The 22,912-nt window shown below is 39.9% G+C and overlaps 2 protein-coding genes across 4 annotated transcripts in view; one reads left to right on the top strand and one right to left on the bottom strand.

Annotated features, from left to right (window-relative positions):
- Positions 1-86: 86 nt before the first annotated feature.
- Positions 87-22,897, top strand: MPHOSPH8 (M-phase phosphoprotein 8; the record flags this gene model as incomplete). Of its 3 annotated transcripts, XM_080614145.1 has the most annotated exons (14): positions 87-332; positions 4,095-4,250; positions 5,161-5,991; positions 7,742-7,835; positions 8,994-9,200; positions 9,657-9,782; positions 9,869-9,957; positions 10,943-11,083; positions 13,301-13,387; positions 15,137-15,291; positions 18,519-18,673; positions 19,974-20,101; positions 20,764-20,847; positions 21,769-22,897. In XM_080614145.1, the coding sequence occupies 14 exons, from the start codon at positions 87-89 to the stop codon at positions 21,808-21,810; spliced, it is 2,541 nt and encodes an 846-aa protein (XP_080470271.1). In that variant the 3' UTR covers positions 21,811-22,897. The 3 variants fall into 3 exon arrangements, with proteins under 3 accessions (XP_080470271.1, XP_080470273.1, XP_080470272.1); XM_080614147.1 differs by lacking the exon at positions 8,994-9,200; XM_080614146.1 differs by lacking the exon at positions 20,764-20,847.
- Positions 10,244-22,912, bottom strand: part of PSPC1 (paraspeckle component 1) — a 74,673-nt gene continuing 62,004 nt past the window's right edge. The window contains exons 14-16 of the transcript XR_013956482.1: positions 17,196-17,294; positions 12,882-13,065; positions 10,244-11,008 (exon numbers count right to left, since the gene is read on the bottom strand). The gene's annotated coding sequence lies outside the window, so the exon portion shown is untranslated. The remainder of the gene's footprint in view (positions 11,009-12,881; positions 13,066-17,195; positions 17,295-22,912) is intronic.

Raw genomic sequence — 22,912 nt, 5'->3', positions numbered from 1 at the left:
GATGCAGCAGCCGCTTCCCCACCTCGTCGCGCGGCGGAGGGTGTTGCACCCGCTTTTCACCGTTGTCGTTTGAAATTCGGCCCAAGATGGCGGCGGTGGCTGGTAGCGGGGCTGAGGCGGCGGCGGCGGCCAGGCTGAAGGGGGCGGAGGAAGAGGAGGAGACGGCGGCTGCGGCGGAGGATGAGGAGGACAGGGATCAGGACCGCAGCCGGGCTGGCAAGGCAGTGGCCGAGGTGGCAGCGGCCGGTGGGGAGAGCGAGGAAGAGGAGGAGGATGAGGATGGAGAGGACGTGTTCGAGGTGGAGAAGATCCTTGATATGAAGACCGAAGGGGTAAGTGCGGGGTGCCGCCGCCTGTCACCAGGGCCGGCGGCTACCCCGGGGCCGCGTTTTGCCGCGCTCCCCGAGGAGGCGCGCGGGAGGCGGGAGCGATTGCTAACCATGCGTCTGCAGCAGGGCGAGCCCGGGTGCGCCTGGCGTGCTCCGCGCTCTCCTCGCTGCCGGGCTCGCAGGCGGACCGGGCAGCGTCGGCACGGGCAACTCTGCGGGCAGGCTTCCACACACGAGTCTTGTATGCTGAGGTGAAAACCGTGCAAAAACAATGGCAGTTCCATTATAACTGTAACTTAAGCCACGTTGTGCATAATTTTGCAAGGAAGCTTTTTGTGTCTTACATCTTGACTAAAGCGACTAGATCTGGAGTAGCTTTAGTAAATTGTTTTGTTGGTTTGTTTTTGTTTTTTTTTTTTTGCCTATATTGTTAAACTACTCTTTGCTCTTATGGCTGAACTGCAGTAGTGTTTTAGTGTAAGGTGTGTGTGGGCAGAAATGGGCAGGATTTAATATACTGTAGAACTAGCACTGGTTTCAGTGTATATTTAGTGAAACTATGTTTACTTACAGAATGTGTAAAAACCTCTTAAAATAAGAGATACTTCCTCCAATGAAAATAACTGGCTGTGGTGATCTTTGCTTTTAGACCGAAAATATCATCTCTTATTTCTTCAAAACATCCTAGACAGGTTGAAGATTTTGTGAAATTTGTTAAACCTCAAATACAAAAATAAATATCACAGTTGTTGGGGTTTTTTTTTAATGATTTAATGCCTAAAATTTTTTTAATTTATGTTTTTTATTTTATGCTTCAGTCAGGTACATGGTAGTGTAGAATTCTGCCTGTTCAGTGTAAAACATAAGGGTTTCAAAACCATTAGATGGAAACCCTTCAGATCAAGAATTTCTTAGATTTTTGTGATGCTGGCATGGTTAGGTTGTATCTTGGCTAAAGTATATTGATGGCTTAAGAATGTTATGCTTTTGAGGTAATACTGGACTTACAGCTTTATTTCTATGAAGTGTTGGTCAAAATGGTAAGTCAGGTGTGAAAGCAAGAGAACTACTCTTCCCTACCTGTTTCCCCTGCAGTGGAACCTAAAATCTGGAGGGGGGTATTGTCATCAAACCATTCCACACTGCATTCCCATTCTGCAGCAGGTTCTGAGCTGTATGCACTTGAGGCTTCCAGGCTGGGTCAGTGCAATTAGCTTTACTGTATGTGTGTGCCTCGCACTGTATACATGTGCCTAACCCAGTCTGTGTTGGTTGTAGCTTTGTAGCATGGTTCGCCTTTCCGTTGCTCTTTGGGGGATGTGCCCTTGTGTTTCAGAAACACAGGACAGGACAGATACCTGCTCCCAGATCTTCCAAAATAGCTGGAAAAAGCTGTGTGTTACGTTCAGTGAAATGTATTTTATGTAGCTGGCTTTAGATTAGTGGTTCCCAGCTTGCAGGTTCCCAGGTCTCATCCAAAGTCCAAGCAGATACAGGGTTAGCCACTGTCCAGCACAGCATGTTCAGCTGAACAGCACAGGCTGGTCAGTGTGTTTATGTATCTCAGTTGCAGAAGCAAGCAGAAGAGCTGGAGAGCACTGTGCAGAGAAGGTCTCTTCATTTGCAGTTCTGGTGTTGCTGGAGCTGGTAATAGTGGCAGCATGAGAGAAAGCACTCCTGGGATGGATTGGCTTGGGGAGTTAGACCTACTGATAAATGAAATGTTAACATGGCCTACTAAAGAAAACATAATTTACCAGCCACCTAGTCTTACAGTTATTTCTATCCAGCTGTCCCAGTTAGTTAAAAAAGGGCTTCTAACTCATTTTGTACCTGACTTACAAGGGTGTAACAGTAACTCTGCAGCTGACTAAAGTCCTGCATCTGAACCTGTATAACCCGGTACCACCAGGCAGCTGAGAGGCCAGCTGGCTAGGAAGCAGATTTGTAGGAGAGGAACTGTGAGTCCCCACGGACAAGTAAAATGAGCATGAGTCAGCCTTTCTTCCAGCAGGAAGGCCAACAGCATCCAGGAGTGTGGCCAACAGATCAAGGGAGATACTTCTTCCTTTCTTCTCAGAACTGCTGAGATGCATCCTGAGTACTGTGAACATAAGCTGGAACACAGGGAAATTCAAATAGACTGGACAGATTTCTAAGCAGCCTGATTTAGTTGGTCCTGCTTTGAGCAAGGCATTTTACTTGTTAGTTCCGGAGATTCCTTAAAACCTGAATTATTCTGTGACTATATTAAGAAATTTACTAGTCATTTATTTCATGAGTAACCCCATTACAAGAAAGAGATGAACATGATTTTGAAAGGTAATTTGTGAATCATGAGTGTATGGTTAAGCTAAACTATAAAAGAGGTGGTATTATACCAATGTATCGGAATATAGGCTATTTATTTGTCTGTGAAGTAAATACAGAAGATTGTAAGTAGAGTTGACTGCTAAAGTTTGAGGGCATATATGACATTTGGTCAAAGGTTAATAATGCTCAGGCAAAAATGTAAATTTTTAGATATAAATGCATTTAATAATAAGTGTCAAATGGCAGTTCTTTCAAAGCTTTCCTTTTCCAGGCTTGGTTAGCACTATAGAATCTTTCAGAACATTTTCAACCTATTTTTGAAAGAAAGAGATACTGCTGTTTTCCTCTCTAGAGGTGCTTTCTGTAGTACATTTACTAATAATTTCATTTTTTTTTAATAAGTTCAGGAATGGCTCTATTGCCTTGTATTCATTGTTAGCTTTTTTTTATATGGATAGTGGATTTCCTTAGATTTGGTGCTAGCTTTTTTCATATATATGTTTAACAAGACAGCAGGTTTAATTACTAAAGGTGACAGCATTGATTTTGTCTGGTGTATCTCTGCTTTTCAGTTCAGCTTGATTCAGGAGGCCATTCAGTAAGAAAAGTAGTCCATCTGAGAAATGTAAGGATTCATACTACATTATTTAGGAAAAAGGCAAGAGATAATTTGGTGGGAAGCTTTTTTTTTTGTTGCCTTATTTTATTTTTTTTTTAATAGGTAAATAACTTTCTAATCTAGTAAAAAAAAGAAGCTAGAGACTAAAAGGTGCAATTTCATCCCATGGTGGAGTCAAATACTGCTGAAACAATTGGTCTAGGGCTTTTGTACGTAATCTTTTACCAAAATCTCTGTAATTAACTCCATTGAGATGCACATGCTTGAATTTTGTGTAAGTTTGGCTTGATCCTTGATCTCACTGCTGTTTGGTCTTCCCCTCCACCAGTTGTTGATATTTCAGTTTATCAAGAGTGGTATTGATTACAAATCTAACATAAGTTATAAATTTCAATATAAAACAGGTGAATGTTGTTAATGCGTTATAAATCTTTTATATCAACTTCTTCAGCAACGAAATTCAAGGTTGAAACTTTTACAGAAGAAATACTAAACCTTTTTAAAAAAAGTTTCTTAATGTCCAGAAAATCCAGTTCAGTAAAATGACTGGGAATTTATGATTGTAACTGTGGTTCTGAACAAGTTTTAGATATTGCAGATATTTTGGATAAAACTACTCCCACATACTGAAGCATTTTACAGCCTACTTAGTTCAGTATGTGATGCAGATGAAAGTAATTTTGGGAATTCTTATGTCAACATTGGGTTGAACTCCCATTCATTTCTATATACACAAAATGAATATGCAATGAATGTGCAACCCCAGGGATTGAGCAGATGGTGCAATCCTGTGCAGTGTTTTATTAAATGTTGCTTTGGGTCTTTTCTTACAGGGCAAAATTCTCTACAAAGTACGGTGGAAAGGATATACCTCTGATGATGATACCTGGGAACCAGAGGTTCATTTGGAAGACTGCAAAGAAGTGCTGCTTGAATTCAGGAAAAAGATTGTGGACAATAAGCCTAAACCTGTTAAAAAAGACATACAAGTATGTTTCACCTTACAGTATCTTACACTGAAGGCATATTCCCTATCTAGGCTCTGCTTATGGTGGAAGGGAAAAGGGAAGACATTTGGGATGTGGAATTAAGAAGACTTAAAAGAATCTCTTCTATCAAAGTGGTCTGTGTCATGCGAAACTGAATATTGTTGCTGCTCTCTAGTTAGGGTTGGGGTTTTTTGTTAATCAGCAAGTTTGCTTATAGACTCAAAATTCATCTAAAATTTATTTCAGTTTTTAATAGGACTATATACATGATGTGTGATCATTTTAGTTTGTTTTTGACAACATAAACAACCCCCTTTTCCTATCAACATGCATATTGTCTTGTCACTGAAGCTGGGTGCTGCTCATTTCACCCTCCTGCTTTGTGTAGCACAATGATGAATTTTTGCATGTTAACCATTTAATTCAATGAGATATGAATACAGAAAAAGTGATTGCAAGAAAGCAGTATTTGGATTTTTCCTTTTTAACTTCATCAATTTGAAAATGAAGCATAAGTTTGGATTTTGTTTTGTTTTTTAAACTGGTACTCTATTTCTGGGAAACTTACAGATAAATTTTACAAAATCAGATTAATAGTGTTTGGTGTAAAATAGCTCAGATTTAGTTCTGTTCTGGAATCTCGTTGTTGGATGTCCAGTTGGTTTACTTGAATTGTGTATGTATTGATTCTCATCCAAGCAGTTAGTAATGTAATTTACGTAAGTGAGCTAGAATTGTATTTACAAATTTTACAATTTGGCAATGAGGAGTGATGTTGGCAGTGATAAAGATTGAAGTGTTTCAAAGCTTACTTACCAAATATTGCCACTACCATTTTTGTATAGTTTACACCAAAGTTGTACAGTTTAATGGGGAAAGAAATATTTTCCTTTTTTTCCCTGCCTTTCAGAAACTATCTCTAAATGATGATGTATTTGAAGCAGACTCTGACAGTGACTGGCAAGGTGAAACAAAAGGTGATGTTTCACCAAAGAAGAAAAAGAAGAAGTCAAAAGATGGAGAGGATCGGAGTTCAGGTGATCTGAAGAAGAAAATGTCTAAGTCTGCAAAACTCAAAGAAAAACCTAGAACAGAATGTGAAAACTCCTCAGATACTTTGATTTTAGATTCAAAACCAAAAAAAAGGACTTCAGAAACCAAGGAGGATTCAAAGGACCCAAAGAAACAAAGGAAGGAAGATACTAAAGAAGTCAAGAAAAAGAAGGGAGAGGTTAAAGATTTAAAGATAAACTCTAAAGAAGATTTTAAAGAAAATAAAACATTACAGAAAGAGAAGGATGGACATGTTCAGTTTGACTCAGAGTCAGGTATTCTAGATGATGTATGTTCTCAAGGAACTGATAATGAAAATTCAGACTTAAATTCTGAAAATAAAGATGAGAAGCAAAAAGTTGTAAGTGGAGAAGAGAGAGAGGAACAAGAAGTTGCTGAAAAGGATTCAATTGCTGATATGCATCTTGATGGATCAGCAAGTAATGAAGATGATAGTATTGATGATAAGGTTAAAATTAAAAAGAAAGTAATTCTGAAAGCTGAAGATTATAAAGAGGAAGCTAAAAAAGTGGAAACTCAGGATACCTATTCAGAAAACAAAAACATGCACAAAAAGCAAAAAGGTCAAGAAAAAGTAAAAATAGTATCAGAAGAGCTGGAGAAAGTACCACCTACTCTTTCACCACTGCAGAAGGGTTTAAAATTGAGCTCTGATTCAGCTGTGGAGGTAAGCAATGTTAAGGCTTTGAGTGGAGGGGGGCAGGGCTGAGGGTTAAGTCAAACATTTTTGAGGTACAGATATCTCAAAAGGCTCCTGTTTGTGATGGCAAAGAAAAACATACAGATTAGAAAGTTAATGAGCTGGATGAAGCTAAAGAAAGGCCCACTGCACAACGTATAGGAGTGACTGAAAAAATTCTGGATTCTAGACACTATAAAGGAGGGAATACTTGCAGAGAGTAGGGTGTCTTTAAATCTGAAAGTATTAGTTTCTACCGTTTGTTATGTGTATTTACTTAGAATGCAATTTATTGTTCTTCGAAAAAATGCTGTCATTTTTAGCTTTTTTCCCCCCACCTTGAACAGTTGCCTCAGTCTGACTTTTTTCTACTTGTATAGTAAGATATTCAGTGTTGAGCAACTATCCATCCAATACTGCACAATAAAATGTGCTTTTGAACTAAACCAGACAATTGATCTCACTTAAAAGCCAGCAACTCCTTTATACCTTATGTGCATTAGCACCTCCCTGAGAATTGGAATGCTGAAATTGCTTCTAAACACAAGTCTCCGAGGTAATTGTGCAGCTGGCTTGTTTTGTTAAAAGTTCCTGAGGTGTTTACAGAAAATGCTTGGTTTTGTGTTAATTACAAATGTTGTACCTGTTCTAAGAAATGAGCTAAGCCAATACTGGAATCTTTATTTTTCCTTATTTAACACAGTAGTGTTTTAAGAAATGAGGATGGTAAAGGTAAAAGTAAAACAAACAGAAAAACCAACCAACCAAAAAAAACCAAAAAACCCAACACAAACCACCAGGTTTTTGGAATGTTTCTGAGAATATGATTTCTTTCAGCTTCTTCAGACTGTTCTTATACATTTTGCAGTTCATAAAACTTTGGCTACTCAAGAAGCCGCTTTCTGATTCATAACAGGATTGCAGCCAGAAAACCTTGAATCTTATCCCATTTCTTTTGAGGCCATAATTCCATGGCAGCAAGTTACTTCTGTAGGTTCAACTGTGGTCCTGTGCTTTAGATGATCTACTCCATTCATACAGCAATCTTAAACATAAGAAATTTGATTTTGAGATAGAGAATTATGTGGCATAATCTCACAGTGGAGCTGTACAAAATAGTGTTTTTGCAGGAGCTTAGTGGTAAAAGCTTTGGTAAACAAGGTTAAGTGATTACTATGAGGCACAGCCCAGTTTAAAAAAGTTAATTAAATAACTGAAATGGTGCGGCCCTTTATTACTCAAGTATTTTCTTGTAGTTTGAGCCTATGGCATTTATAAGAGAGGCATCAGATATGATAATCAGATAAATCTTTGGAATTTTATGTACCAGTGGTATAAAGTCCTGTCACCCCAAACATGAAGAAATAAACAGCAAATGCAAGTTGGTTTCCTTACGGCTCTTTGGCCAGCACTTACAGTATGTTGTCTGTGTGCCTTTCTCATGATTGTGCTCTGTCAAAGGTCATGCTACAAGGAAGCAAGGAAGGCATTCTGTCTCTTTGCTTTTTAAAGTGAGGTGGTTTTATTTTGGAAATAGCCTTTTCTCTTAATGGAAGAATCCTTCACAGACTTACCTCCTGACTCACCTGTTTAATTCTTTTTTTAGGAATGTCCTCATGTCTTACGTACAGGTTTCAGTAGTATTAATTTTAAATATATTTTATCACTGGAGAGGTGAAAGGAGTTTCTTTCCATTTTTTCTCTACCACTTTAATTTGATCTTTGTTCTTAATATCAGGAGAAAGAAGTAAAGAAAATTGAAACAAAAGAAAAACCTCAAAAAGAGCCCGAAAAAGAAGAAAAGAGCAGAAAAGAACAAAAGGGCCTAAAAAGTAAGTGCTAACGTTAAAAGAGATAAGGGAGAGACCCTTCAGGACATTCTCTTATTTCTGCAAGAGGGGTTATAGTATGGTTTTGAAACACGTACCAGAAACAAGAATTTCTGCTTTTATTTTAGGAAGCAGAAGTCTGCTTTTTAACGGCTTTTTCAATATATGCTTTATGAGAATGCTGTATATACTTTAATGTATGAAACATGGAAGTGTATAGAAATCTCTTAAGGTTTTGTAGACAAGTTAAGATTTTCCCTTTTTCATTTAATACAGTTAACTGCTTCTGTGGCATGTAACTGATCTTTTTTTAGAGGAATTCATCCAACTATTGCGTATTTCCAGAAGTGTTCTGATGATACTATGAATACACACTTTCTGTGTTTAGAAAAACTAATAGAGGTTCCTAAACTTCTTGCTTTAGACACAATGATGAGTTATGTTATACAACCCTTAAAATATCACCAGAACTGGATGATTTGATACACGAAGGAAAATGTCCAGGTTATATTTCTATTTGTCATAGCATAATGGAGTATTAATGTTACCACTGTCAATCTCAGTAAAATTCTGGGTGATTTTATTCAGGATTCCCTGACTACTCTGATGAGGATTAACCGAGGGAAAACTAGGAAACTCCACCTTTGGTGATCATAAATGGATATAGGAGGAGCTATGATGCTTCAAATAGCTGTTGCTAGATAAACATCTTTTGCTGGAAGTAGCTTAGATGTTTACAATGCATAAGAAAAGTAGTAGCAAACAGAATGATGAATTGTTCCTTGTACAGCACGTGTCCTTCATCTGTTCATCACAGAGACTGAACTATATTTTCAAAGTAGTGATTTATGCATAGTTCTAAACTACATTTCTTTAAATGAAGATGGTACCAGGTTGAAAGCAGTCAGAGCTCAGATTTGCCAGGGTAGCTGGAGGTGAACTCTTTGTCACTGATTTTTGGCTTGTTGTTCAGCTTGCTCCTACACTTCAGCAGTGATTAACTTTTGGAAGGAGAACAGCCGTTTTTTAAAGTGACTCTGGTCACTCACTTGAACTTTGTTATGTAGTAGTCTTTAGTGGCTCAAGTGGTCACTCTTGGTAACTGCCTTAATATTCTAGACTTTAAAGACATCAAAAGTGCATTTGACTTTTTTAATGTAGCTTCAGAAGAAAAAAGTGAATATTCTGAGAATAACTGCAAAAGAGAAGAATCTTCGCTAGACTATAAACTCATAGAAGAATTAAAATCAAAAGACAGCAAGGTGTACAAGGAAAGGAGGAACATAAGAGATGAAACAGACACATGGACTTACATTGCTGCAGGCGGTGATCAAGAAGTAGTGGATGTGTGTCAAATGGAGAACTCTGGTGAGCAGTAGAAACGAATGCAGGGGAAAGTTGAGCACTGGCAATTAATATTTTCCTCCATTCCTGCTTGCATCTTTTAGCGCTCCAATCCTCATCTCTGCAGGGGGCTGAAATGATGTTTTCTTTTGAAACTCACTGATAACTTCTTGGTGTGTTTCCAGTGTGTTTCTGCTATTGCAGTAGTGGAGTGTTCACCATCTCTTACCACTTCAACAGAATCTATTAGAACAACTAAACAGTTTGTTTCAAGTAAAGCATTTTATGTCTGCTTGTAATACAGCCTTCATTGTTTGGAACCATTCCACGCTGACTTCCAGAGTCTGTTTGAATGAAAAGCAGTAGTATGTTATGCTGCTGATCATTGAAGCAATGGCAAGGAAAGAATGGTTTCAGAGTTTATAAGTTGCTAATTACTTATTTCACATTTTTTCTTCCATAAAATCAAATGCATCATAGATGGCAAGCAACAAGTCTTGAGTTTGGGTATGGACATGCAGTTAGAATGGCTGACACTAGAAGACTTTCAAAAGCATCTTGATGGAGAAGATGAGAATCATGAGTCAACAAAACTGATATCAAATAGTGAGTAGTTGCTGGGAGGAAGGGACATATCTTAATTAGTGTTTCAGAGTGAACTGTCTTATAACTGCATTAAATTTACTTTCTAGCTCTGCTGAGGGATGCTGTTAAAAGTGGAGATTATATGACAGTAAAGATGGCACTTTCCTCAAATGAGGAATATAATCTGGATCAAGAGGTAATTTTTCTGCAGTAGAAGTGTTGGAGGGGTATGGGAGGGAAGAGTATGAATTTGGATTGTTTGAAAAGCTTTCTCCTCTTGCTAGTAGCAGATTTGTGTCTCACCTTGAGGTCAAGTGGCTAAACTAAAACATCTATACATGAAAAAAATGTGAATGTTCTGTTTGACAGACTGGGACCATTTCATTCCATTAGTTATTAGTTTTTTGCCAGTTCTGTATCAGCTGTGTTCTTACAGTTTGGTTGGGATTTTTTTTTTTTTTTTTTTTTTTTTTTTTTTGGTGGTTTGTTGTTGTTTTTTTTTTCTCTTCTCCCAAGGATCTATTTTTGCTGTTAAATAGCACCATAGTTCCATTTTTTAAGATAAAAATCTCTGATACCAGTATTTTCAACTGGTGACCTTTTGGAGTTGCATTACATAGCATTTTGAGAACTATTTATTATGCTAAGTTTTTTGTGGCCTAGGAGAAAAGATGTCACATGAACTACTGAAGCAAATGTGTTCTTTGAATTGTAGTGTCTGGTGGGAAAATGCAAGAATGAGTGAGGAGACTGGCCACTTGCAGAACTCTCTTCATACTTGCACTGATAAAATCCAAGAGTTCTAGTAGCAGCTGAGTTGAGCCATTGTGTCTTGTCTCCAGTGGTTGCTGATTTCCTTTTCCACTGTCTTGCTGTCTTCCTACCCTCAAATACCCTGCTGCGTTTCTTCCTGGCTCATTCTGGTTTTACTCTTTCTTAATCTGGTCCTCAGACTTACGGGTTTTTTCAAATTATGGAGCTCAGGGTGTGTGAGACCTGTGCACTCGAAAAGTGGGAGGTGATAGTCTGCCAGTATCTGGCAGCTGTGTATGTGTGAATTCTGCCAGGGAGGGAAATCTTTGTGAAATCTGTTGACACACTTGTATTTTTGTCTTGCAGCTTTGATTTATCTTAAAGTAATTGATTTTTAGATTTTTTCATGGCGATGATTCTTGTTGCAGGACCCAAGTGGAATGACCCTGGTAATGCTTGCTGCTGCTGGTGGGCATGATGACCTTCTCCGGGTCCTAATCAGAAAAGGAGCTAAAGTTAATGGGAGGCAGAAAAATGGAACAACTGCATTGATACATGCAGCTGAAAAGGTTGCCTTTGTTACTGTTGTATTTGTAGTTCTTGGCTCTTTTACTTCAGTTTAAAAGTGGTACACTTTCTTTTTTTCCTTTGGATGGTGCCTAAAAAGTATCACAGTATGTTAGAGATTGGAAGGGACCTCAAAAGATCATCTAGTCCAATCCCCCTGCCAGAGCAGGAACACCTAGATAAGGTTACATAGGAATGTGTCCAGGCGGGTTTTGAATGTCTCCAGAGAAGGAGACTCCATAACCCCCCTAGGCAGCCTGTTCCAGTGTTCCGTCACCCTCACTGAGAAGAAGTTTCTTCTCAAGTTTAAGTGGAACCTCTTGTGTTCCAGTTTATACCCATTACCCCTTGTCCTATCATAGTTTGCCATTGAGAAGAGCCTGGCTCCATCCTCATGACACTCCCCCTTTATATATTTATATACACTAATAAGGTCCCCCCGCAGTCTCCTCTTCTCCAAACTATAGAGACCCAGCTCCCTCAGCCTTTCCTCATAAGGGAGATGCTCCACTCCCTTAATCATCTTAGTTGCCCTGCGCTGGACTCTCTCCAGCAGGTCCCTGTCCTTCTTGAACTGAGGGGCCCAGAACTGGACACAATATTCCAGATGCGGTCTCACCAGGGCAGAGTAGAGGGGAAGGAGGACCTCTCTCGACCTACTGACCACCCCCCTTCTAATACACCCCAGGATGCCACTGGCCTTCTTGGCCACAAGGGCACAGTGTTGGCTCATGGTCATCCTGCCGTCCACTAGGACCCCCAGGTCCCTCTCCCCTACACTACTCTCTAACAGGTCGTTCCCCAACCTATATTGGAACCTGGGGTTGTTCCTGCCCAGATGCAGGACTCTGCACTTTCCCTTGTTATATTTCATCAAGTTTCTCCCTGCCCAACTCTCCAGCCTGTCCAGGTCCCGCTGGATGGCAGCACAGCCTTCTGGCGTGTCAGCCACTCCTCCCAGCTTAGTGTCATCAGCAAACTTGCTGACAGTACACTCAATTCCCTCATCTAAATCATTGATGAATATATTAAATAATACTGGTCCCAGTACTGACCCTTGAGGCACTCCACTAGATACAGGCCTCCAACTAGACTCTGCCCCATAGACTACAACTCTCTGGCTTCTGTCCTTCAGCCAGTTTGCACGCCACCTCACTACCTGATCATCCAGACCACACTTCCTCAATTTAGCTATGAGGATGCTGTGGGAGACTGTGTCAAATGCTTTGCTGAAGTCAAGGTAGACCACGTCCACTGCTCTGCCATCATCCATCCACCGTGTTATTTCCTCATAAAAGGCTATGAGGTTGGTCAAGCATGACTTCCCCTTGGTAAAGCCATGTTGACTGCCCCTCATAACCCTCTTATCCTTGACATGCCTTAAGATGGCATCAAGGATAAGGTGTTCCATCACTTTCCCAGGGATGGAGGTGAGGCTGACCGGTCTATAGTTACCCGGGTCCTCCTTGCCCTTTTTGAAGACTGGAGTGACATTTGCTTTCCTCCAGTCCTCAGGCACCTCTCCCGTAGTAGTTAGCAGGATATACCAGGGTGACCTAAACTGCATAATGTCAGCAGCTGTGGTTACTGTAGTGTAAACTAATTCTAATCACAAACCTTACCCTGGGTAGAGAATATCACAGGGTTACTGACAGGAAATGTAGAGGCAAAGGATATCTCTGAATTTGTCTGTCATGGGGCTGAAGTTCTCGAGTTAAATTGGTAGCTATGATCTCTGGCTGCCTGGGATCCAAACATGGGAGACTTTGAGAAGCAAATCTCTGAATAAACAGGTCTTACTATTTGTGAGTTGGGAGATGGAGATAGTGGCAAGCTCTTTTCAAACTAAGACTAACACTAGTAAGTTAGAAGATCTCTTATGGGTGTGCTCTTTTGTTGAAGCTGGGTCATGTGTTTTCCCATGTGCAGTAGATAAAAGGCCAAGAAGGAGCTTGATTCCAGTGTTTTCTTTCTTCGGTGTTCACTGTTGAAGGAGATAGGAAAAAGTATGAATTGTAAGTACTCATGGCTGTTTACTTGCCTGAGTCTGAATTCCTTATTAGCCATGCAAGAGAACATTGGTAATCGTGTCACAGAATCAGGCTTTGGATTTTCCTGATGGATTTTAAATAAATGTCATTTTATATTCTGAAACAAAACTAGAATATTTTGTATTTACCTGTCTTTTGGTATTGGGGTTTTGTTTGGGTTTTTTCCAGAATTTTCTAACAACAGTAGCTATTCTACTGGAAGCTGGGGCGTTTGTGAACATGAAGCAGAGCAGTGGTGAAACTGCTTTAATGAAGGTAAGTTCAGTGTTTGTCCTGACATGGTTTAATAGTAAATTTGGCAAACTAGTAAAACATCAAAGCGTATTTGTAGAGTTAGTTAAGGGAACATGTACTGTATTTGAAATACAAATACTACCCTTAGTTACTCTAGGCAGTGTTTTAATCCATTATTTTAATGTATTGTTATATCTAAACAATAAGTGCAGGTGCTGTGCTAAATGTAGCTCGTCATCCCATTCCATGCAGATGTGGTCTTAAACCTGAGATAATCTGGTTGTCAGCAGGAAAATTCCAGAAAGGGAGAGTCTTTCACTTAGGTGTTGCTGCGACTGACTTTTATCATTACATTGCAGGCCAGAAATAATGTGTTTGCAGTCTCCTTCCTACTGCCTGTTCTCCACATTTACTCCTCCCCATCACAAAGGAGATACTTTATTTATTTATGTTTTGTAATGGGAGAATTCTAAGACCCTTAGAACATGCTGTGCTCATCTTAGTATTTATACCAAATAATTTCACCAAGTTCCCCTTCCTGATAAACTTGCTGTATTTATACATAAGCTGTTTAAGGCAGTTTGTTTGCAGAAAAGGTTACAAAAGCTTTTCTGTCCAACAGTGTGGTATTGTTTCTCTTCTGTCCTCTGCAACGATGAACAAGTGTGGAGAATTCACATTTTCTGTGAAGAAAATAACACACCCTTGTGATTCCCTCAGCCACATCAGTCTAAAATCTCTTCATAATTTGGCTGCCTCCTTGAACCTCAGCTTTGATTTTCCTTGTTTTTAAAGGTTTTATTAGTAATTTGCTGCACAGCTGTACGTACTTTCTAATTGGCAGCCTACAGTGACTTAGTCTGGATATTTGTTTTGCTGTGCAGATACAAAGGTCTTCATTGCCAGTGACTTACTGGAACAAGTTTATCCATGTGGGGATAAACATATAAATGTGTTTATCAGGTCACTGTTATTTAACCTCAGGAACTGGATCATACTTCCAAAAAGAGGGTGGGGAGGAAGTCTTGGCACTCCATTCCTTTCTCTGACGTGGTGTGTAATTTTTGTGGGTTTTTTGTATGAGGGGCAGGTGGGTTGGTTTATTTATGGAAGATTATGGTTTGAAGGCACAGATCGAAGTTCAGAGCTGAGACAAATTTCAGAAGTTAACTTTGGATAGGCCACATGAAGATAGAAATTTAAACTTCTTGTGCCTTTCCCTAATTTGTCTGAGTAAAGCATTTGAAAATAAATGACCAAGAACATGTTTGCATTCTTCAAAGTAGAGCTGTTTTCAGACTTTCCTGTACTTCTGTTAAGTCTTTGCTTGACATGCCCTGACATTCTTGTTAATCACAGTGACTGTCTAGCATAACTAAATAACAATTTGGGTCAAGTTGTATTAATTTTCTGCACCCCTGAAGTACCATTTGAACTGAGCTTCCTAGAAACAGACACTTTAAAGTGTTTCTTCAGTTGTTCTGAATACTACTGCAGAAACCCATTTATTCAGGTAAAGGATTGTAAGGAAGTTTGCAGTTACTGAACTGTAGAAGACGGTGTTGTCACAAAATTGTTCTTTAATCTGTTTTTATTCCAGTTAAGTCCACTTGATAACTCTGAGTGTTGCTGCTTCTATGTTTTCTGAATTGTTCCTTATTGTGGATTTTAATTCATTCCTGCAGTTCTGTTTACTCCAGTGCTATGCTCTGTTCTAATGAGGGATTTGTCATTGTTGTCCATCCTTCCATCTTCTCACTTTCTGCACAGGCTTGTAAAAGAGGAAATTCTGACATAGTGCGGCTTATGATTGAAAGTGGAGCAGACTGTAACATTTTGTCAAAGCACCAGAACAGTGCGCTGCATTTTGCTAAACAGTGCAATAACCTACTGGTGTATGAGCAGCTCAAGAGTCATTTGGAAACGTGAGTAAACTGTACTTTGAAGTTTGTTCTGGTGAAGTTTGCAGTTCTTGGCATGTCATAATTTTAGTTTAAGTCCTGGGAAGAGTGGGAGATTTCAGGAAAGAAAACAGATCTGATTTGGGCAGAAAACTAATAAATAAATCATGTGAAATTAAAGCGATGTGTGCTAACAGAATTAGCAGATGCTTGCTTAGACACAGAGTAAAAAAAACGGAAAGGAGGAAAGAGAGAGAATTGGTAGAAGAGAAAGTTTTCCAGATTGCTGTATTTCTAGTTTAAGGAATCTAGAAAGTGTATAAGGACTGGGCTGTTGAATGTAAACTCTTATTAGGGAATGCCAAATAAAACACTTTCAAACAAAAGAACACCTTACAGAAACACCATGGAAAGTCAGTGCAGATAGTTAGGTTGTTGTTGTACCCTTAAAAGCCAGCGGTGAACTGGAGTGCCAGGGTAAAGCTTTTGTGGCAGTAAATGGTGAAAGTAAAAATCCTCACTGTGGAACAGAATACTGAAGAGCAGTGCAGTGTGTGTGGTATGTGATGTGCTCATGTCATCTAGTCATGAGAAGAAAGCTGATGAACAGGGATGCTAGATGAAGACAGATGTAAAGCAGGGCCACCTAGAGCTGGTTGACCAGGACCCTGTCCAGGTGGTGTTTGAATATCTCCAAGGATGGGGACCTCATAATCATTCCGGGCAGCATGTGTCAGTGCTTCATCACCCTCACAGTAAAAATGTGTCTTGTGATGTTCAGAGGAAACTTTCTGTGTTTCAGTTTGTGCCCACTGCCCCTTGGGCATCACTGAAAAGAGCCTGGCTCTGTCCTCTTTGTCCCATCACTTCAGGTGTTCATTGATACATACACATTGATAAGATCCCCCTGAGACTTCTTTTCTCCAGGCTCAGCAGTCACAGTTCTCGCAGCCTCTCTCGTATGTCAGATGCTCTGGTTCCTTCAACATCTTTGTGGCCCTTCGTTGGGCTCTCTTCAGTATATCCATGTATCTCTTGTAGTGAGGAGGAACTGGACACAGCATTCCAGGTGTGATCTCACCAATGATCACTTCCCTTGACCTTCTGGCAAAACTTTGCCTAATGCAGCATAGGATAGCATTGACTGCCTTTGCAGCAAGAGCGTGTTGCTGGCTCATGTTCAGCATGGTATCCACCAGGTCCTTTTCTGCCAAGCTGCTTTCCAGCTGGGTGACTCCCAGCATGGCCTGGTGCCTGGGGATGTTCCTCCCCATGTACAGGACTTTGTACTTCTTTGTTGAACTGCACGAGGTTCATGTCAGCCCATTTCTCCAGCCTATTGAGGTCCCTCTGGATGGCAGCATGACCCTCTGATGTACCAGCCATTCCTCCCAGTTTGGTGTCATCTGCAAAGTTGCTGAGGGTACACTGCCTCATCATCCAGGTCATACATGAAGATGTCACACAGGACTGGACCAGTATTGACTCTGGGGGTACACCAGGAGTGACTGGCTTCCAGATAGACATTGTGCTGCTGATTTTTGCTGAACTAATGTGTTCTGATCCAGTTTTATACTGGGAGGAAAGTATTGTGATTCCAGTATTTTCAATGCACTATAAAGCTTATCTGAGGTGTTGTAGGTCACTGCTTTGAATGTCTGTCCTGGGGAGATAGAAGGTATAAGGAACGTTTTCTTCTTATAGCAGGCTAAATGGGAAAAAAAAAAAGTGCTAGAAGCATAAAACCTAATAATTGGTCACTGTCATAGCTCTTGCCAATCGAGGAAGCTTCTAGCCTTACTGCCTGAAAATATGAGTTCAGTGCTGCTTGTCAGTCAAAAAGAAGGTAATACGGTAGTAGTGGAGCTGAAAACAAAATGTAAATCTATGGTGTCAAAATGCCTTATAGCACATGCCATTCCAGTTACCTTGTTTCAAAGCCAGCCTCAGCAAGTGGAAGTAAAAGATGATCAGAAATACAGAGTAGCTTCTGTGAGGATAGACTGAGGGAGGAGGTACACATCACCCTGGGACAGAATAAAAGGTCAAAATATAAAATCAAATCAGAAAGCAACAACAGAAAATAATCCAAAGCTGTGAGGCAGGTTCTGCTGGCCATCCTGTTAAATGATTTACTGATAGGTTTGATATGGAGGAATATTTTTGCACAGAAAAAATAAAATGTGGATCATGTTGCAGAATGCCATGGTTACAAATGCATAGGATTTTAGAAGGGATTAACTAAACCTAAGGAGAAATGCAATTTGGCTGCAGTCTTGAGTTTTGGACACCTCTAAGACAGATTGCTGGAAACTAGGACAGTGAACCAAAAAAAGCCAACTGCTTAATTTCTAGTATTTAATGCAGCTTTGTCTGGCATTTGGAAACTAGGCTGGGTGGGCTTCTGGGCTTGCTTTGGTATGGGGATTCTCGTAGTCTCTTTCCAATGAGACACAGTTTAGATTGTGCAGGTGGTAATCTCAGCTAGCATGGAGGGGCACGGGCTCTGAATGCAGCTGGAAAAGCTGAAAAGCTGAGAGTCAGGACCTTTGCCTTGCAAAAGTGTTTAAAACCCATTTGTATCAAAACAGCTTTTTGAAGAGGGTTACTCAGTAACCTGCTTGTAAAGGTGCCAAATACTGTTGGTTCACATGGCCTGTCTTTGCAAGCTAGGGCTAGGCTGCTCACTTAAGTCATACCTCTCCCAACCCAAAAAAGCCCAAACCTACCATATTTAATGGTAGTGTCACTACTTTTTCACTTGCATTATTAGGGAAGTTTTACTGGGAACTGCATTTTTCTCAATAGTATTGCCAGTGACTGACTTGTTTAGTTCTATGTTGTACTCACAATCAGGTTGATAAGTCAGACATGCAGGGAAGTGGCTGTTTGTGTTCAGGCAGCAGGTACATACTGGTGTTTGCAAACATCTGCATAAGCAGCCTTCAAAATATGTGGCTAGTTAGATTTTTTTTTTTTAATCTGCTGCAGTGCCTTTGTGTCAGTTTTGTTTGTGAGCCTGATTGATAGGTGAATTCCACAAACAGGTTACTGATAAAATGTTCTGTTAAACAAAGTGTTGGGACCTAGGGTTCATCTGTGCATAAATGGTAGTGAGGAAGGCATTCACTCCTGAAAATCAGGATTCCAAAATGTGATCTGGAACCCTTTTTTTTTTTAATTGACTCTCACTAACTCTCTAAAGTAATTTTACTGTGTGAAGCACAGGCCTCACTTGTTTGGTCTTTTAGGCTCTCAAGAGTAGCAGAAGATACCATCAGGGATTATTTTGAAGCTCGTCTTGTTTTGCTGGAGCCAGTCTTCCCAATTGCATGTCATCGACTGTGTGAAGGGCCAGACTTCTCTACAGATTTTAACTACAAACCCCCACAGAATGTGCCAGAAGGTAGGGGGGTGCCGGTGTGCTGGGTTGGTTCGTTGGGTTTTAAAAAATGGGTGGAAGGGTGTGTTAGGAAACTGCCTTTTGTCTTAAAGCAACTGTTCTGTGAAATTATTTGTGTGTGACTTACTGCAGTACATTGTGTTAAGGATGCTCTGATTATGGAGTGTGGGGAGAGCAGGGATGTTTTGGTGTATTGGGGGTGGAGTTTGTGTGTATCTTTTTGTTTAAGAGGGTTTTTTATCACACAAACAGAGCTGCTTTCTCCTGTTCCTGGGTTACCTTTGCTTTGTGAGGGTGACATTAGCTCAGTGCAGGTGTTGCAGGAAAGGAATGGTTTAACTTAATACTTTTGAACAATCTTAATCCAAGAGTGTACTTAGAAAACCTCATAGTGGATAATCTTGTTTAGTAGACAGTACCTAATGGACTGGAATCTTAGAGTATAGGCACAGCATATAGGATGCAAACATAGTCTAGAAATACTACCAAAAAGAAGCCAGCATCAGTCAACTTTGTCTTGCCCACAGACCCTTTGAAAAAGCTGGGAATGTAATTCCAGAGATACTTGGGAATGTTTCTTCATTCTTTCAGGAATCCAGCTACTAATCTCTGATGCTTGTCTTATCTGAGTCATTTTTATTCACCTTTTGAGTGTATTGGGGCAATATCTACTTTTTAATTTTTCTTGAAATACTACATTACTGGGACTGTGAAATACTGCTTAAAGCAAGTTTGAAAGTGGTTGTGTCATCCCAGTTTTCTGGCTGCTGAGAGCTGTAATACAAGTCTTCCAGCTCTTGATTAGAGGTATAGAATTAAGAAACCTTGTATCAGTTTATGTATTAACATGAAGCATCTGTGGGTATTGAAGATTGTTGTTGATTGAATTTCAGCACAGTTCATAAAGATCTAAAATGGGCTGGGCTCGGTTGTCCCTACCAACGGAAGAGAGAACCCAAACCACATGAAATTCCGTAACTCTCCTTAGGTAGACCTAAACCTACAGAGGTGAACCTTACCAGAAATTGCTGTACCCATTTTGCTTTCCTTTCAAACAGCCACATAGCATTATTTCTGCTGCCAAAGGACTTTAACTTAGGGACCAAGTTAGTTGTGTTCTGTGCTGGGATACACTGGCCTGGGAGATGGGACTTCTGGATGTTGCTTGGATACTCCATTGGGGTTTAATTTGTACAGTATAATGTTTATATTTGCATCTGTCTTCAAAGGTGCAGTATATGCAGTTGTTCTAAATAAAAGATCTTATTTCTAATTCATGTGACTGAATTTCCTTCCCTTTTAGGATCTGGAATTCTTCTCTTTGTTTTCCATTCAAATTTCTTCGGTAAAGAAGTCATTGCTCGGCTCTGTGGACCGTGCAGTGTACAAGCTGTGGTTTTAAATGACAAATTCCAGCTCCCTGTATTTTTGGTAAGTCTTTTCATATAATTGACTATAAAGCTGCTTTCTAAAAGTCTTTATGGAGCAGCTTGGAAAATCCTAGTGCCTTAATTTGGACTTCGAGTATTGTGATTTAAGCATTTATTATCTTGATAATATGTTTTTTCTTAATGAAACTTAATTCTTCTTTGTATATGGAGAGAACTACAAACCTTGCATGTACTAGACTCCATAGAAATTTATGACTTGAAAGGCAGGGACATAATGCTGGGCAGCCTGTTTATAGGCAGCCCTACTTGAGCAGGGGGGCTGGACAAGATGACCTTGAGAGATCCCCTCCAGCCTCAACCCTTGCATGGTTCTGTGGCTTCAGAATGGAGGGTTTGAGAAGGCAAGTGTGAGTTTAAAACTGTTCAACTTCTCAACTTTTTGACCCAAGTTCTTAAATATTTAACAACCTACCTCGTATTTCTAATGTGTTGTTTATTTAGGGCTTTTTTTTAATCTACTAAATGCATAATTGCACAGTTCTCAAGTCCTCTTGCTTTCTCTGTGACTGCACCAAAGGTTCTTTGTAGAATGCCCAACTTTACCGGAAAATGCATACTGAAAATGTCATGTATTGGTCTGCTCACATAGCGCTTTCAGGCATATCCTGCCATTAACCTTGTCCATATTCTTTTTCCTTTCAGGACAGTCACTTTATTTATTCCTTCAGCCCCACTGCAGGCCTTAACAGGCTTTTTATACGGTTGGCAGACGCTCCTACTGCCAAGGTACAAAGCAGTCTCAAATGTGCATGTTAACTTGTACAATAACTCTTCCATAGTCTAAATGCTTCTAGTTGTATGTTGCAAATGTAAAACTTAAGGACTTTCCTCATCCCAGTTCCCATCAGTTGCAGTTCCATCCTGTGACATTTCCAGAACTTAGGAAAGTTGCCAGTTGTCACAATGAGATGTTTTCATGCTGCAGACAAAATAATTCAAGCATCAAGATAAAGCAATGTTACAGCTAAACATTTTCCCCATCTATATTGTGAATTGACTGACACTCCATCTATCTGTTAGTCATTAAATTTTTTGTATACAGGTATTTTTGTTTGTGTGTTTAGCGGAACTTGGACGTACTTACTAGGATGTGCAGTCTGCTTTTAAGTAGGCTGTGTAGTCCATTGTATTGTCCAGATGGTTTGGGCAGCAGTCCCACTACATGTTGCATGATGAGTAGTAGACCCTGTTCTGGTAGCATTTTTTTTATCCTTGGAAGACACACCAGTCAAGTTTCTAGATCTTCAGATTTAAAACATCTACACTTGAATGTTTTATTGTGCATTTCTAAATTTTTATTTTTAAAAGGGGGAGAAATTGAACTTGTGTTCAGATGGAAGTGTGTGTGTGTGTGTGTGTGTGTGTAGATCAGATTCGGGGTTCACTTGTTCAAATACCATCTAATGCAGCCTTATTTCACTGTAGTAGTTTTAAAAGTCATTCATATTTCCGTAGGGCTGCTACAAACTGATCTTAGTAGGTTGTAAACTCCTTTTTCTTCCCTTCCTCAGTCACTAGCAGTTTTACACCTTTTCTCATGCTGTTCTCACAGTAGAAGCGTTTAACACTTTTCCATGTGTTTTTTTTTTTTTTTAACACCATTCCATGTGGATGACCTTTAAATGAAACCTTTGTTTGCTCTCCCAGGTAAAGCTGCTGATTGGAGCATACAGAGTGCAGCTGCAGTGACCTCACAGTTGTGAGCCTGTTGAGTGGATGGACGTTGTTTTGGATGTACTTCTGATGCCTCTGTTTAGAGACTGACAGAGCAGTTTGGAACTTTTTGGCACCATGCTCCTAAGACTGCATTCCCATCTCGCTGTCCCTTGCTGGCAGCCATGTAGGAAAGTGTCAGAGAGAAGCTGAATCTGAGGCACTGGTGGGACAGGGCTTTTTTTACTTTGTACAGATGTAGATGTAAGTATTTGTGCCAATACATGGAATTCTGGTTTTCTTTAACTTGCTGAGTCCAGACTGCGTATTTCAGCTTTTCCACAATGTGGAATGGTGCATATAAGAACTATTTAAGGTAACTATGTGAAATGTCTTTTTTAATAGATCTTTTCCATTTGTAAACTAAAGTTTTCTACTTACTCTGACGTTTCTATGTACAATGCAGAACTGCCATAGTCCTGGAGCCATCGGCAGAACTTACACTTTTAAGTCATTGCGTTACATTTAACTTTGAATTGCTGAGGGCTGGTTTGGAACTGTTCCTGCTACTGTCTACCAAGAAAACAGTTCTGCTTAGAGTGATTCCCTCTGAACACATAGTGAGGTCTGCAGGCACCAGCGATGGCGTTGGGGTAGGCCCAACTACAGGAGGAGCACAGTTGGATTCCTACTTATACCAGTGTTTTAAAACTACTTTTGTGTTAGAGAAGCAACTGGTAGTTTTACTTTTGACTTTGACATTCTTGGATGTATGGGAAAATAAATACAAGGTAAAAATAGCAAACCAGAGAACTTGTAACTCCCTTCAGTGTGCAGGCAGTGCTTGATGTAGGCTGAGAAGATACATTGACAATCTCAGATGTTCTCAGCTTGCCAGATGAGAAAATGTATTGTCCTTCAAAGCAGAAATCCAGTTCCTCAGTGCAAAGAGCTGCTATCTTTTTATTATTATTTTTATTATTTAAATGACAGCAGTTCTGTACCAGTCCTGTGATATAAAATACAAATGTAATACTTCTGCATGAAGTATAGAATATTTTTCTTTGTAAATTAACCAACATCTTGAGAAGTATAACAGAAAAATAAAACCAGATTGTGCCTTTGCTGTTCTGGTTGC

This window comes from Psittacula echo (assembly GCF_963264785.1).
Source record: "Psittacula echo genome assembly, chromosome: 3".
Taxonomy (NCBI): domain Eukaryota; kingdom Metazoa; phylum Chordata; class Aves; order Psittaciformes; family Psittacidae; genus Psittacula; species Psittacula echo.
Note: the sequence above shows the minus strand (reverse complement) of the source record. Positions and strands in the feature narration are given on the sequence as shown.